At 33.7% G+C, this 17,468-nt stretch overlaps 3 protein-coding genes across 11 annotated transcripts in view; 2 read left to right on the plus strand and 1 right to left on the minus strand.

The window, feature by feature from the left end:
• Positions 1-532: 532 nt before the first annotated feature.
• Positions 533-5,228, minus strand: Uba2 (Ubiquitin-like activating enzyme 2). The gene is made up of 8 exons (XM_069040342.1): positions 4,791-5,228; positions 4,585-4,739; positions 4,250-4,537; positions 2,723-2,931; positions 1,509-1,811; positions 1,094-1,458; positions 850-1,036; positions 533-798 (listed from the first exon to the last, which is right to left on the minus strand). The coding sequence occupies exons 1-8, from the start codon at positions 4,938-4,940 to the stop codon at positions 602-604; spliced, it is 1,854 nt and encodes a 617-aa protein (XP_068896443.1). The 5' UTR covers positions 4,941-5,228; the 3' UTR covers positions 533-601.
• A 3,558-nt stretch (positions 5,229-8,786) lies between these two features.
• On the plus strand, positions 8,787-10,864 carry Ythdc1 (YTH domain containing 1). 2 transcript variants are annotated; one of them, XM_069040362.1, is made up of 2 exons: positions 8,787-9,266; positions 9,483-10,864. In XM_069040362.1, exons 1-2 carry the CDS (start codon positions 8,990-8,992, stop codon positions 10,301-10,303), a joined length of 1,098 nt encoding a protein of 365 aa, XP_068896463.1. In that variant the 5' UTR covers positions 8,787-8,989; the 3' UTR covers positions 10,304-10,864. The 2 variants fall into 2 exon arrangements, with proteins under 2 accessions (XP_068896463.1, XP_068896455.1); XM_069040354.1 differs by having other exon boundaries at positions 8,788-8,950; positions 9,007-10,864.
• Positions 10,865-13,688: 2,824 nt separating this feature from the next.
• Spn (Spinophilin) overlaps positions 13,689-17,468 on the plus strand; it is a 166,421-nt gene continuing 162,641 nt past the window's right edge. For 7 of the 8 annotated variants that reach the window (XM_069036634.1, XM_069036635.1, XM_069036639.1 and 4 more), the window contains exons 1-2: positions 13,689-13,837; positions 13,890-14,079. The gene's annotated coding sequence lies outside the window, so the exon portion shown is untranslated. The remainder of the gene's footprint in view (positions 13,838-13,889; positions 14,080-17,468) is intronic. The other variant, XM_069036637.1, reaches the window with a different exon arrangement.

The following is a 17,468-nucleotide window of genomic DNA, read 5'->3' on the forward strand; positions in this document are numbered from 1 at the left end:
TAAAAATCTAACGTTACTCCACTATTATTTGCCTACACATTTTAATTTCACCTTCTTTTTTCACTGTTATTAACCTCACTCGCGTTTTCTGTTTTTTTTTTTTTTTTTTTTTTAAATGAATTATTACTTGCTTATTCTCTATGAATTCTCTAATATGCATATAATTGTTCATGTAAAATATTTATGTTATACTGTCAAATAAAAATATATTCAATCAACATTTCCAATACATTCTCAGGAAGTTTGGAACGTAAAGGCTGTTTGACACGATGCTAAATTTTGTAGAAAATTTGTTACAAAATGAGAGAGACCCTCGATCAGGATCATAGTCTGTCTTTGTTATTTTTACAGAATTTTCTGTGAAATTTAGTATCGTGTCGGACTTGCTTAAGTCTCTTTTAGATTTTCATAGTTTTCCACTTCTAAAAGTTGTTATTAAAAGGTAACAATTTTGATAACAACTTTCGTCCGTCTTTTCAAGTTTGAAGCCAGTTATTTTAAACTTAGAGCTACTTAAAAAACAATTATGTACTTCATTGAAATAAGCTACTTTTTATTAGGAAATGACTTACAGTGGTTTGAAAAATATTGTTTATAAAAATTACTCAACTACATCTTCTACCACCATGATGTCGTCATCTTCATCCACTGGATTTAGTTTGCGTCGTTTGCTTGAAGACGCTTTGAAGTCATCATTGTCATTAGGACAAATTACCAAATCATCATCATCTTCCTTATTGTAAATTTGTTGTTTTTCAACAGCTGTACTCGTGTTTACAGAAATACCATTTTTAATACCTAAAACCGTTACAAAATCAGAAATAAAAAAAATAATAATAAAAAAATTACCATCTCCTTCCTGTTTAGTCTTTAGATCTGCTGGATTAGCAATAAATTTAAATGGAGGATCTTCTTTATCTTTTGCCTCGTAATGATTAATGTTTACAGTTAATTCATAATTTTGTAGAAAATCATCAACCTTTAATATACTTCCATCGACAATTCCCACGTCACTCAACTTTTTATCATTATTAACCTTAAAAATACGTTGTCATATTGAAATTAAGCAAATTATCAAATAACAATATTTTACCTGTGTTTCTCCTTCCTCAGATGAAATGACCACAATTCCTTTTCCATCAAGCATTGCATCTGGAGCCACCATATTAAGTGTATTTTTCAATATTTCATTTTCAAATTCACTCACACTCATTTTATTTACATTTACAAAAACATTTACTACAGGTTTAGTGGAACAAACGTAACAACTAGGATTTGGTGTTTGCACATTGTTATCTGCCGCCATAAGAACTTTTGAATGAACAGATTTTTGTCGTAAATATATTGTAGGGCATTTTTCAAATTCATTTTGTAAAACTCTAAAGGCATACAAAACAACAACCCCAGCTATTAACGCATTTGCTGTAGCAATTGCTGGAATTATGTTACCAGCGATAGCTAAAATTATAATCATCATTTTCTTGAAAATTTAAACGACAAAAACATACACTTTACGGCAAATCTTGACTTCTGTGGTATTGAAAATATATGAGCACGAATATTGGCACAAGCAGTAACAAAATCCATACCAGGTTTATCATCTTTATCCCAAACCAAAAATTTCTTATTTGAAAGGTCACTTTTTAAAATCGTCACTGTTTCTTCAAAAATTTTTGCACATTTACTTATGGACAAGATTTGCATTTCAAGTGATTTGGAAGCTTCTTCCTCTTCAGAAACATTGTTCACACATTTCACAGCCTCATTCCAAGATAATGGAACAGGAGATTTGCGACTTTTCCATAAATTTTCTGTTACAAGAAAGAAAAAATAATTGTACATAGATAATAAATCTAGGGAGAGAAATGCACAACTTTTTCGGAGAGTTCGCCCTCTGGCTACAAAGCAAAGAGGTCTATGTATGATCTTTTTCACAACCAAAGTCGAATTAAAATTGAAAGTGATTTAAAACATTAGCAGTGGAAATTTATGCAGACAAATTTGTTTATGATAAAACATAGACGTCGCCTTCTCTATAAAAGAACTTGGAACAAATTACTGAAGTAGTAAATGCTAGAGTTTTAAGTTGGAAATGGTAACTTTAATAAACATGTCACATTTCTTAAGATATTTGATTTTTATATAATGAAAATCCATTTTTTTTTTTAAATTTTTGTCCTGATTTTAGTATCTTAGGGTGCGTACAGACTACGCAAGCCGAGCCTGTAATGTAAGCATTCATCTAGTCTGGATAGGTCTGTGAACCCAGAACGAATACGCTACAACCACCCTGCGAACGATTCAAGCCGTTCCGTTCGCTGTCGGTTTTCTGACGAACTCAAAGGAATTCGCCCTTTAAGTGTGGACGTCTTTTAAAAAAGCACCAACGAGCCTGTCGCGAACGTGGATCATTTTTACCAAGAATCTTCAAGTTATGGCGTAACATGGAAAAATTTCGTTATTTATTGTACTACTTACTTTAAAAAAAGCATAAACCAAATGTACCATTACTCTAAAAGAGGCCCTATTTCTCTCGTTCTCCATTCACAGGGGTATCATCGAAGGCTCGTGGCGTGTGTGTTGCACCAATTTTTCGACGAGCATACATTAAATGTTACATTACAGGCTCAGCTTGTGAAGTCTGTATACACCCTTAGAATTTGAGTGCTATTTTCGGTCGTGAAAAAATAATTGTACATGCATTGCATAAAAGATCACATACCCATTGATAACAAATAATTAATATCATCCTTGAAAAATTTATTAAAGAGTTTTTCAGCATCATAATCAACTTCCTGTGCCCACTGTCGTGTGGATTTTCTTTTGACATCACCAGATTCTGTTTCAGAAAATACACCATCTTTCTTTAGTTCTGGATCCTCTGTATCTGGCGAAACATCTTGATCTGGATCTTCTTCACCAAATAACTGGCTACAAACATGAAATTTATTGCAATTGTTTGATAATTATAAAACATCGATATCAAGAGACTTTGTAATTATGCAATATCTTTTAGTCCATAACATAATCTATTTGCTACTAGAGTAGCATATTTTATATAGAAATATATCAGACTCAGATTGTATATTTAATTTAAATAACATTTAGTTTAAATTGCAAAATCAGTACAAGATACTGGTTTTGTTTACAATGTATTCCATATCATCATAGGCAACCATGTAAGTAATAAAGCAAAAAAAAAGTATGTTTAATGGGTTTATGACTGTTATAATCTAATATGTACTTCAATTTTAATAACCATTACTGATAAATTAAAGCATCTTTGTCTATGCTGTTCCTTTAACATATGCTGACCTAACATGTATGAATTTTTTTTTATTACAATTCAATAAGTATCGTGAGATCATTTAAATTTATAATTAAAGGAAGCTATGACTTTAAAATTATATTGGCAACACCGATGACACCTGGATTTGAATTACCAAAATGACGCTTTAAAATTCAATACAAAATACGAAACGGCGAGTTAACAGTTGTATCCAAGCCAAGTATTTGATACAACTGTTAACTCCCAGTTTAATATTCTGTATTGAATTTTGAAGCGCCACTTCAACAAACCAAATCAAGATGTCAATGGTTTTGCCAATCTAATCTAATTTTAAAGTCATAGCCAACTTTAATTACAAATTTAAATGATCTCACGGTATAATATACAGGGTCATTAAAAATGATTGTAGTCCAAGTTGGCATAAAAACTGAATGTAAAATTTATGATGGCCGCTCCATATAAAAAATGAAGAATAAGTGAATGTACACCGTTCACACACAGGAGTTAAATTGGTTGTAAAACAACTCAATATTCTTAGATTCAATTGTTAATTTAGAAATAAATAAATAGAATTCTAATCACTGCACTTTTCTCCTAAAAAATGACACTGACAGTAACAAAAATTGACAGTCCACAGTGAGGCAGCAAAAATCTCATAACATGGGCATGGCTTGCTTCGACTACAAACATTTATAATATAATAACCCTGTATAATTGACAATTTAATACAATTTGATGTTATTACAATTAACCTTGAGGAAAAAGTTAACTTCTGAGTTAATTATTTAAACCACCCCATTCTACACACTAGGTTTAAAAAAAATTATTGTTTTTGCTACATTATTATCATGGTCCAATAAGTGTTACCTAGATCTGTTGAACACAAGTCATTTTGTGGCTGATCTGATAAATATTTCTGTCTGTAAAGCAAAATTTAGCAATTATGATAAAACAACTTACTTAAATAAATGCTTAGCCCAAACAATACAGTGAACTGGCTCAGATGGTGTATTTCGAATTGTACAACCAGGAAATGTTCTCTGTTGTGGTTTTGGTTGGCATTCATAACACTGTGTAAGTCCTTTTTTGATCAGTTCTACCTGACCTGAATATCCAGCAGTTCCAGATTCAATCAGAGCAACATCAGCAGCTAGGCACATACGATTCACATGATTGCGAGCAGCACGATTATCCAATGCATTCAAAACTAAATTGAATCTTTTGAAAAAGTTTATTCCATACTCCTGACTAAAAAACATCTATAAAACACTAATTTACCAATTAAAATTTCTTACTTAAAGATGCTATCATGATATGCTTTAATGCTAATATTTGAGTTGAAAGATAATATACTTTCTCTAGCCACAACTGCTTTAGACTTTCCAACATGTTCCTTTCGAAATAGAAACTGTCTGTTTAAATTACTGACATCAATGGTGTCCAAATCGATCTAAAAAATGATTTTTTACAAACATTAAAAACAATATTGCAATAACTTTACAATTTCAATATCCTGGATGCCTGAAAGGGCTAAATTTTTCAATATCTCACATCCTATTCCTCCTGCTCCTACCACCAATATTTTTGACTTTGAAACTGAGAACATCGTATTTTCTTTTTGAGCACACACTGCAGAAGTTCGGTTGGACATGTTAGTATACTACTAACATTGAATATTCATTTACGTTTGTTTTGTTAATGTACTTCAAAATTTAAGAGATATAACGTAAACACACTAAAACAGAATTATACCGCTAAACCCACCGAGAGACGCTAATCGGCTAATTCCACTTCCCACAATTCAAAGTATTTAAACACCAACAAGAAAAACCTAAAAACACTAGAACATTGACCAGATTCCACAACATTTCAAAATTACTATACATTAATATGAACAATATTCCACGAGATATCTTTTTTTTACATAATTTAAATAAAGTCCATTCACGTTGGATTTTCCCTGCCAAATTGTTGTCACGTTGCAAGCCTGCGCCTCCTTTCCTAGTAATTTTTACATTATCGTGTTTTATTCGTGATAGAGCAATTGAGAGCGTGATGACGTCTTTAATTTTGAATATTAGTTTGACGTGTGAAATAAAGTCACAGATTTTTTAATAAAAGTCTATTCCTGGGTGATTTTACCATGGCGAAAAGAAAAAAAGGTTAATTTTAAAATTGCGTTAACCTTCCACAACTGACGTAATGTATTATTACCTATTGTTATCCTCTAAAAAGTTTAATAACAATATTTGAAAAATGACTGTTTCTTTGCTGACAGCGTGGAGGGAGAAAAGACTGGAGATGGCACTAATTCAAATAAGTGTACCGCCCGCGAAAACTACAGAGTCATAAAAGGTTTCTGAATATAGACGCTAGGCCAATGGCTTCCTTCGCCTTCCTTCCAGGCGCATTGTGCTTCTTTATCTAGCGCATTGTAGACTGGGTCATAAAAGGTTGTTGCACGTGCTTTTAGAGGGTTCGGATTTTTAACATGGGAAGCATAGGAAATGCCATCTCCAGTCTTTTCTCCCTCCACGGAAGCTCCAGTCTTTTCAACCTCCACGGCTGACAGCGAATAACATAACCTCTACAGTCTACGAATGACTTGGTACTTGGTTACTTTATCAATTGGTGACATACACAGCTAAAGCATTTTTGAACTAAAAATCACACCGCCACAATATTGAATTATTTGACCTTGACTAGGAAAATCCAACGTGAATGGACTTTATATGTAATATAAAACAAACCATCAACAACCGAAAGTTACTCCTGTTATACGATTTAAAATACAATTCAGTGTTACCAACTTAAACAGTCCTTCTTGATCACCCCGTACATATTTATACATTCATGGTGGGTGGACAAAAAAGGCCAATCTCTAGCTAACTGAATATGGATAAAACTGAAAAAACAAATATATTATACCTACTTGATTGTACGTTGGATTGAGCCTAGGGATTGAGCTTTGATGCGATGAGCGATGGAGCTTTGCTTCGTGGCTTTGCTAAATTCCGTTAAATTCGCATTATGGTGGTTTCCTGCATGCTGCATGTCACTATTTACAAGACATACAGTCGCGGACAGAAAAAAGTAGGACACTGTTTTTTCGCTAATGTAAGTCGATAGTAAGCCCGGTTTACTCAACTCAAGGCTTCAGAGGAGTAATAGTAACGTGCGATCAATTCAAAAAAAAATCGAGTTACCTGGATTGTGCTATTCTGATAATTTGATTGGTTCAAACCACCATTTTCGCCTACTCTGATTCACGAGTAATAATAATGGGCCTAACAAGGTCCCCACGCAACCAAATAAACATAAACGAGTAGATACCAATTGAACTTTCTATTTTTTAATGAATCCAGACTGGTTTTATAAAGACAATTTTCAGTTGTTGTTACGTGACATCTATCAAACCTTTTAAACTGTATTTGTGTTTAAGTAAAAATATACATTAATTTAGATGTCAAGTTCATGTCAAATTTAAAAAAAAAAAAAAAAAACTAAAACCAACTATACTCCGTACTCTGATAGATTGCACTTTTTTGACAGAAGACAGACACAGAAACTGGTTTGGCGGGAATTAATCTGCAGGGATACAACGGTTTTCTACATAACGTGAAACAATTGAGATGGAGAGTTTAGTATTTTTCACTGCTTTATGTTTTGGAACTAGAATTTAAAAACGTGCACTCTATCACCGTACGGAGTTTTTTTTTTACCTATATTTTAATTTTTTTAAAATAAATATAATGATGAAAATGTATAACTGGTTGCGTTTCAATGTTTGTAAGGCCCATTATCACTCGTGAATAACCTGCATGTCGCGCCTCGCGCGTTCAAATGAAATCCTGGGCTGGGAAGGCGTTGGAAACCCTCAATTGTTGTGCTTTTTTAAAGCGTAGATTAATTGGAGCATGTTGACAGCTAACCTAAAATTTAGAGCCAAAAAAATTTTTTTTTTCTTTCTTTGCAATGTTTTACATTAAAAATAGAATAACTCAACGATTCCTATTCTCGAAGCAAATATCTAAGGAGACCCTTTGCTGAAAATAAACATGTTCAATTATGTCCCGATTAAACATAAACAAATGTCATTCGTGTCAAACGGCGGGAAATTCAAACTTTACACTGTTGACCGTTCTAAATTAATTTTTCCAACGCCTACTCAGCCCAGGATTTCATTTGAACGCGCAATATTAAAACATGAGTTTTATAAAATAAAATTCAAGTTTCGAGGAATGTGGGTTGTATATTCTGTAGATGTTGACGGCTGTCAATCAATTTGCCGGGATCCTCTTGGCGCAAGTTATGGTCACAAAATGCATTTTCTGTCAGGTAAAAATACCGACGGCCACGGGCCAACAAACCCGTAAACCATTATTTCGGAATACCGTAAAATTCGTGAAAGAAAATGCACATATTCCCCACGTGAAGAAGGTATCAAAAATAAGATTATTGATTATTTACGATGGATCATGAAAACCATATAAAATTAAAAACATCCCACCTTTATTATTTCTTAGGTGCAACAATTACCTACACATCACCAACGTGATATTGTTGTTACTTCGTTGTTTATACTCCTACGAAAGAGAAAATCAATTCTGATTTAAAATATTGCATAGGTAATTAAAAGAGACAATAGATTCTGGTATGAAATTGAAAAATTGGAAATGGAAAATCACTTAGATACATTTTATTTTGGGATTTTACTTCCGGAATTAGTGGATCCTAAACAGCAAAGAGGTCAGCCAAATGCTAAAAAAATTGTTATAATTTTGCATTGTTAATATTTTAAAATTAATTCAATTCATTTAGATAGGTACTGTGGATATTCTCTACCTTTTGTTTACCTGAATACTTTTGGGAAATAGTTGGAACAGTCGTTTCACATATTAGTCTAATTACTTGCATCTTTCATATTGTAGGTAGGTAAAAAAAAACATTTCCCATTGTTCGTCAAGTTTTGCATTTTGTACTGTGCACTAAGAAGATATTTGACTATTTACAAGAAAAATATTGATAATCTTCAAGGATTTTAATAGGGCCCATTATGGTCGTATGAATCCAGATATTGCCAGTAATTAGAGCTGGCTTAGAAACCACTGAAGATTATATTCTGCATCAATTCCAATTTTAACAATGGGGCAACGCAATAATGACAAGTGGGAGAGGCTAAATACTGAAAAAGCATTTTATTTACCTATAACAAACTTGTGTTCGTACTTTTCACGTGGACACCTATTATTTCACCACTAAAATTGACGTTTTCAGATATTAAATTGATATTTGCGTTTCTCCTCTACGGTTTCTAAATATTTTTTCATGAAAATAATTGTTACGAGATGTTGTTACCTGATCCTCTGCCTAATCTACTCTTGCATCAATGTCATAGGATTAGTTTTTCGGTGAAGTGAAATTGCCACAACTTTCTAGAGAAGCTGGCCATGATTTTATTTAAAAGTAGCGCCATGTCTTGTCAAAAGAAGCAATACTTTACCAACATAGGATGATCAAAATATCTAATCAGATTTACATGGTGGAGTGATGTTTTGATTCAAAGAACTTGATTCGATTTGTTCCGTTTAAAAAATATAATCTGCGTTTTTCGAAAATACAATTTATTTTTGCATTCAAAAATCAATAGTTTATATAAATGTAAAGTAGTTACATTAAGTTATTAAAAGGAGTGTTGTTATGATAATGGACTCCAGAAATCCAAGTAAGAATGGCAGTGTTGATGCTGAAAACCTAAATCTGAGCTTAGACATGGGGGATGATATGAAATTAGACGAAGTAAACTATGAAAGCGATGTGTCTTCCAGTAGTTCAGAGAGCTCAAGTGCACCGAGCATAAGTTCAGTTAGCAGCACATCATCAACAAAAGGACGTGTATCAAGACACAAAAGAGGTCGTTCAAAAGACAAGAGCCCTACACCCACAATTAAACGGGCACGTTCGAAGGATGCTAAAGGTAAATCATACGATTACATGACCAAATTAAATTATTTGTTTCGTGACGCCCGTTTTTTTGTCATAAAATCAAATAATGCTGAAAATATTACATTATCAAAGGCCAAAGGAGTATGGTCTACACTTCCTCAAAATGAAGCCAACTTAAACAAAGCATACAGGGAGTCCAGAAACGTATTGCTAATTTTTTCTGTAAAAGAAAGTGGAAAATTTGCAGGTTTTGCTAGATTACATAGTGAATCACGACATGACGTACCAGCAATATCCTGGGTGTTACCTCCAGGTCTGTCAGCCAAAGCTTTGGGAGGAGTTTTTAAAGTAGATTGGATATGTCGCAAAGAACTACCATTCTCAAATACGATGCATTTATATAATCCTTGGAATGATGGAAAACCTGTCAAAATTGGACGTGATGGACAAGAAATTGAACCAAGAGTAGCTGAAGAACTGTGTCGCTTGTTTCCTGAAGATGATGGTATTGAAGTGACACCTATTTTACGTTTAGCTAAGGAAGCAGCTAAAAAAAATAATTCACGAGGTCATCGTCATCCTAAAACGCGGATGCCAATTGCTGCAAGAGTATCATTTAATTATCGAAGTCGAGGTTCATCATATTCAAGAAGGAAGTATTTTCTGTCAACTCGTGGTTTAACTTCAAGTTCATATAGACGTTCTACTTCACCTCCAAGACCGAGAGATCGATTTTCACTATTTTATGATCGAGACTCTCCACGCCCATACACAGCTGCTGCTGCAGAAGCATATGTTGCTGATTACATGCGTACCATGCAACATCAGCTTCCACCATTACCATATGCACCACCTCCAGGACTTTACTCAAGTTCAACATATGAAAACTTACCGCCACCTAGGTATTATGATGGACTACCGTTACCTGATTATCCATCAACAAGAATTAGTTCGTATTCAGATAAAAGATCTTACGATCGATCTGTAGATGAATTTTTGTGGAGGACAAGTGATCGTTCAAGAGACAGGGACCGAGAAAGTCGCCATCGTTATAGAGATAGACGGTGAATATCTTTGGATGAAAATGTTGCGAATTTACACACTTATTTTGTTAATTTTTGGACAGTAGATATTATGTTGTTTCTTGAAATCTATTTATGTATTTGCATACTCTTGTCTTCATGTTCTTTTTTTTTAATGCAGAAATTTAGCTCAAGCTATTACTATGTGATGTAATATGAAATATCCATAATTGTGGATTATTACTTTAATGTAATGTATTTTAAGTTATAGACTTAGTTGTTTTTTAGTAGTAATGGTCATAATTTGTATATTGCATACATTCTCTTCTAACAATTAAATGATAATCAGTAAAAAATATCACTTTTAATTTATTTTTGTGTGAGAATAAGGACTTTATTTTTTTGTCAGGTACTTCATGTTCACATAGAAATTTTTGGTGAACTGGTTTTTAATTTGTTAAGGGTCAAATTGTGACTCAAAAGACACCACCATGGAGATGATGTACAGTAATAATTTATTGTTTTGTTGAAAAGGGGTTGGTTACAAATGCTTGTACTTGAACTTTAAAAGCACTGATGCAAGGAAATATAAATTGTATACTAAACATTTTTTTGTTTAATTGGGTATATGATGTGCTTCACGTGAAGTGAAGTTATTAACTAAACAATATCTACTCTCGATTTTTTTTTCTGTCTCACAGACCTTGTAAGAAATGCCAAAGCAAACAGCTTATATTTTAGCCAAGATCATTTCCGAACTTTTTTCAAATTTCATAGGTCCTCGCACTCAATTCAACGTTATGGTTTTTTTTTAAGTTGTTAAAAATCTTGCCCGTAGTTCGCAGTTAAATTTTTTTTATGAAAAATCGTATATAACGTAGATATTAAATTTAGTGTTGATGCAAACATCTATTGTACAGGTATCCTAGAACTGCCTCCCCAGAGAAAAAAGGGAGTACCTACATATTTGGGTAAATGTGATCATCTCAATTTTAAAGAAAAAAAGTCCTATCTCAAGCGATAATCGAGAAAAGACATCCTAAAATTGACCAATCAGAGTTGAGTGCACGATCAAAGTAGGATGAGCGCAATTTTGCGTCGCCGGGGTTTGGAAGACAAAATTCCAAGTAAACTTTTCGCTGATTGTTGCGATATCAACAATTATTTTTGCTGTCTTGCAACCTGTCCAATTTGTTAGTAATACCCGAGGACGAGCTTCTGGGATTGATGAAATTGAAAACTTTAAATTTATTTTAGTCATTTTGAGGTCTCTTTTGCTGTCGGCACATGTCTGTTTTCTATGGGGAGGCAGTTCTGGGACAGGCTGTATTTAAGAATAAACGAAATTTTGTGACAGCCGTATTGCCCTGACTCCGTGTTCTAAAGTAAATAACTTCGGTATCATTATCACTTAAACGATCTTGGCTTGAAGTTTAGCCTTTTCGAGGTCACAGGGCTCACCCTCTTTCGTTTCGGAAGTTATGTAATTCTCTTATCCAAGACCATAAATAGCTAATGCCCATTCGAAGTATAATATGTAGATTTTTTTTTTGTATTTTTCGTTTTGATTGAGTATACCGTTTTAAATATTCCGACAAACATCGCTGAAGGAACAAGAACTTGGAGGGAGCAAATCGTTCTCAAAATCCATAATTTCCTTAGCTCACTGATTTGGTGGTATGACCACATGTAGCTCTTGACGATATTTTTTGCGAACATTGTCAGACTCGCCATTTTGTCTCAGAGTGATCATTGATCAACAATTGGAAGCTTCTTGATTCGTGAAGTGTTGTCATAATGAAAAGGTTAATAGTATGGAGAAGGTTCTTTTGTTACTTTTATTAAATTGAAATCGATATTTACTTTTTGTGTTTTTTAATAGGTTGAGTCAAAAGTTTTCGCCACTATTGAATAACAGAATTTTATAAAAAAATAAAATAATCGAGATAGATCATATAATGAAAGTAATATAAACCAGCAGATCGATGACTTTTCTCCATCGACCCGATAATTTCCGGATCTGGTCACGGTACCAGTCCTTGTTCTTGGATGCAAAGAAGTTGCGGTATGCGATTTATGCTGCATCTACATTTTCAAATTTTTTCCCTCGAAAAAATGCTCCATCGGTTGGAATAATCCATAATCCGAAGAAGCAATGTCGGGGCTATAGGTAGGATGTGGTAAAATTTCAACTCCATACATTTCCTGTAGTTTGAACTGTGTTTGGACAGCACACCTTATCCAGCTGTTGACAGTAAAGGTCAGCATTTACACTACGACCTTCTGGGACCATCTCGAAATGCAGCACTCCTTCAAAATTCCACCAAACACTCAACATATAATTTTTTTTCCTAAACGATCATGACGAATTCGTGGTTATGGCTTTCTATCTCTAGGAACCTATTGGGTTTTTCTGTTAGGATTAACAAAAAAGATCCACTTTTCGTCACATGTTAAGTACAATACGATGCCAAAAGCGATCATCAGTGGGATTTTGAAGGAGTGTTGTACAGATATCCACTCGTCGCTGAGCTTGTTCATTGGTCAGTTCGTGAACGGTTCGTGAGGATCCTCCCTAGGAGGTTTGTACCTGAAATCAATCTGATGCCGATGCAAATGACGGTTGACGGATTGAGAGTCCGTTAAAAAGGTCCGAGGGTAGCTGACAAGCATAGGGCTGCTCCTATTGTTCGTGGCTGCTCCTTCAACGCAACACACGTTTACCTAGTTATTGAGGATCGACAACAGATGGTCTTCCACTCCTAGGCCAGCCTCCGCCTATTGACTACATTCTCTCCTTCGACTTCACAAATTACCTTCATAGGTAACTAAATATGATAAACTATGATAATTATGAAGCTGGTACGAACGTAGATAGTTGTGATTAATTTTCGTTGTGTATTCTCTGTGAAGTTGACTGGACCATTTACAATTTAAGCATTAAATGAAACGACAAATGATGAATTCTTGTAAAAGAAGAAGAGAATTAACGACCCCGATAGATATTTAATAAGTTCAGGTGAATTTGTTGGGTGATCGACTTCCAGGAAATTGTAGAACATAGAGGAATATTTCGTCTATAGATTCATTTGGTATAAAATCATCCCCAACAGTAGGTATACCAATCCATTTTTTACTTCATAAAGCTATGGCATACTTTTCATTGAAATATATTTCATGTTATGGTGCACTAAATTGTTATAGTTTTTCGGAATTATTGCAATTGGAATGTCTCACTCTGAACACTGTTTTTGGATTATTTTTAATTTCGAATACTATAATTATTATTGCTCTCCAAAAATGTACCGTCAATAAAATTTATGACAATATGTGTCAACATACTGATGTGTTTAGACATCTACTAACTCTAACACTAACTCAGCTTTCTTTGTGTTAAAGTTTGTAATGTAAATAAGCCTACGATGGTTCAATCATTAGCGCCACAGTACTTGCTTATCATTGGCTCATGCGGATCGGGCGTGAAGCTTGGGATCTTGCGCAAACCAAAATAATCAAAGTCGTGTCAAGTGTCGGGTTGATGTTCCGAGTGTATGCAAATTACACCGACAATTGATAAAAGGTATGGTATTGTCTATATTTTGTAAAATATTAATTTTGTCTTTTATAATCAGTTTTTGCATTGAAGTCCGAATTGAACTGAGACGATTTAAAGTCTTATCTGTTAATAAACATGGGCTGGATGGTGTCATTTGGGCGTCGTTTTCCAAAAACCGATACATTAACGGAGTAATAAAAACGATGTACTACATTATTTATGATTCAAAGGATGGCTTGAGATAATTATTTTTCTGTACTAAACAGGTGAGTTTTGTGTAATTTGTAATTTTTTTTTAAATATCCAAGTGATTTGTGTATGTTGTTTGATAATATTGTGCCAACTCCTAACTAGAATGTTTTGAAAAATAATCAAAATACGTTTAAAGAAAAATCATGAAAGTATTGCTCATTCAAGAACTTCTGAGAATTATCAGTTTGGAATACTTTGTACCTTTTAAGAAAGCTGAGAATACTTACTACTCACAATTGATGACAAAAAATTTAAAAACCACCAATTTCAAGAGTTTTGTTGCTGAAGAATGAAACATTTTATGTAAAAAACTGTAAATTTAAACATAAGAGATGTTCTTCTTTCTTATCATTTAGTGACTGCATTTTTACTGCAGTGTAATTATTTGAGTATAAACATAAAACAATAGCCAGAGCTGGGGATTAAGAAAAATATTGTTAGAGTACGTAGGTACATGCAAGGTTAGTAGTTGAGGTTACAAGAATCACGGTATTCCAGAAATTTATTATTATTACAGTTAGCATAATAAATAACAAGTTAATAATAAATACCCTCGCGTCCCTGAGCCGAAATGGACTCCCTTAGGCTATATTCTGCCTTTATAAGTAAATAATAGACATTTTTAGATTTAACTTAGTGCTGAAGCTTAGTTCACCATGTAGGATGTATGTTTTTGGCTTTTTTTTTACATATTGCAGGCTCAGTTCTTCCTAGGATCAAGTCAGAGCCATTACTTTAATGTTACAATGGAGAGGAATCAGACAGACGTTGAAGATGTTGATATGATAATATTGGAAGACTCATTCTAATAAAACTGACCAACTACTAACTGGTGTCAGCAGCTTATTGACTCACAATAAAAGCAGTCCCGCCTGATTTTTTTTCGATTTTTTAATGAAACTTTTTCGTTTGTAAAATTTACTTTATAACAAGAAAACTCCAATTTTACAAAAGTCTTATGTATAACATGTTTGTCTAAAAAATTTGAGTTTAATTTCTATTATGCACTTATCCAAGATTTTTTTTGAACGAGTCACTTTTTTTTAAGAAACTCACTGCAAATGAGCCTACAGTGCTCATAAGGATCTGTGTTATTTATTAGACATTAATACCGTGCTCTGGAATGCATAGAAGTATTCCTGGTTGCATATACTATCGCGGCCAAAATACTGTCGCGAGCAAAAAAAACTGGTCGTCAAAATCCTGCTTTGACACCATATATCTATTAAGTTAATAGATATATGTTTGACACAACAAAACAAAAAATACTCCATTGTAAAACGGTCGTGACCTATCATCATGTTGTATGACATTGATTGTCATTTTTTCTCATTTTTTTTGATACTTTGTTGACATGGGCGTAATCAGGCAGGGAAATTTTTTAAATTTGTGACAATCTAACCAAATTTTGAAATGACATTGACGACCAGAATTTTTTGCTCGCGACAGTACATTGGTCGTCAGTGTGACATAAATGATATTCAATTGTAAAGCAAGATGGTTAGCCTTATTTTTTACTGTTGTCAAAATTATTTTAATCTGTCAGTGTCATACGGGTGGGGTAAATCCCAGCTGCGGAGGCAGGCTTCAAAAGCAAAAGATCAACATGGTCGCGGTTTAGCCAACCCTTCATAAGCAAGTAAGGCGATTCTATATTTGTCAAAAATTGAAGGTGCCATATTTTTGACAACAATAATTTGACATTGTCATGTACATAAATATTGTAAATATTGACATTAATACTTGATTTACATTTGAAGTGTCAAAAAATGACGACCAAAGTACAGGGTTATTCTAAATGATTGTAGTCGAAGCAAGCCATGTCCATGTTATGAAATTTTTGCCGCCTCACTGTGAACTGTCAGTTTTTGTCACGGTCATTGTCATTTTTAGGTGAAAAGTGCGATGATGAGAATCGTATTTATTTCTTTTTAAATTTTTAATAAAGAATTTAAAAGCTTTGGAATCCGAAAAAATGATTTTTTCCACTACTAGTCTCAGAAGGCTTCATTATTGACTATCGAACCGACCCCAGAAGTAGAATTTCTCTTCCAAGGTTAAATTAAATTAATTAAATTTTCATTATTAACCTAGGTGAACAATGAACAGCCGTCACCTAGCAACGAAAGATTTTCGTTGATTTCATTGGTTAACGTAGACGATTTTCATAGCAACCGTTGAAAAATGAGAACTCGGATCGTCGCATCCGACAAAATAATTTTATTAATAATTATTATCCGAAAGGGTTTTAACGTATAGTACTGGAAAAAATTGTGTATAAACCACGGTGAAGAAGTCTCTTATAGTCTTCGCGCCTTAGAACCCTCGGCACGCCTCGAGCTCTAATCTTGGCGCTCTGGCTATAATCATGAACTTCTTCACCTTGGTGTATAATAGTTATTTATGTATTAAGGGCGTAAGAGGGCTTTTATGGCCTGAGGTGTGATTTTGAGCCCGAGTGATAACGAGGGCTAAAAACACGCTGAAGGCCATAAAAGCCAGTTCACGCCCGCAGTACATACACTATTTTATGCACGATTAAGACCTAAAACCCTAACATTTAACAAAAATTAATAAATAAATGTCTGCCCACACCATGGGATGTTTGCATCGCGTAGTGCTCCCGTCAAATTTTTAGTTTTGCGCGTAACCTTGGAAACAGTGAAAACACCCGTAGCCATTATGCCAATTGCAATTTTCGGTTATAAACTCATTAACGAAATGATAAACGAGGATGAGAAAACGGCAGAAATGAGTGTCCAGTATCGAGTAATCCCCGTTCAAGATTAGGTAATTTAAGTTCAGTGGCAATTTTTTTTCCTAATTTCACCAAAAATGTTTTTGACTTTTATTTGACATATCTTTATGGCCCACGGGCATAAAGTGATCCGTGGGCCATAAAGAGACGTTTATGTCAAGAAAATTTGTGCATAATTGTCAAATTATAATATAATCGTGCATAATATACTATTAAATCCACTACGGTAACATTGCAAGGTAATGATGTACGAGTATATCTTTGTTGACATTGTATTACCGTTAAGGATGAACTGGAGTAACAATCTCAGCAAAAAGTTGCGGAATTCTTATAATGCTATGAAACGTTTATTACGAGGAATCAATATTTGAAAAAAGTTTTTCATTTTTGGAAACGAATTGTAATCAGTTGCAAATAAATTTTGTGTTTATTTTCTTGATATTTAGATAATTACTTACATGTGATTTTACAATTTTTTGACTAAGACTGTACGTAAAAGTAAACAGAAGCACACTGAATTCAATTTTCATTGTATTTCTGTTAAAGTTCTTAACGTAACTGGAGTAAAACGTGCGATATGAGTGTATAATAGTATACCGACGTCAATTATATGCATTTTGTTTACTTTTTATTGATTTTTTTTTA

Source organism: Tenebrio molitor, chromosome 1 (assembly GCF_963966145.1).
Source record: "Tenebrio molitor chromosome 1, icTenMoli1.1, whole genome shotgun sequence".
Classification (NCBI taxonomy): domain Eukaryota; kingdom Metazoa; phylum Arthropoda; class Insecta; order Coleoptera; family Tenebrionidae; genus Tenebrio; species Tenebrio molitor.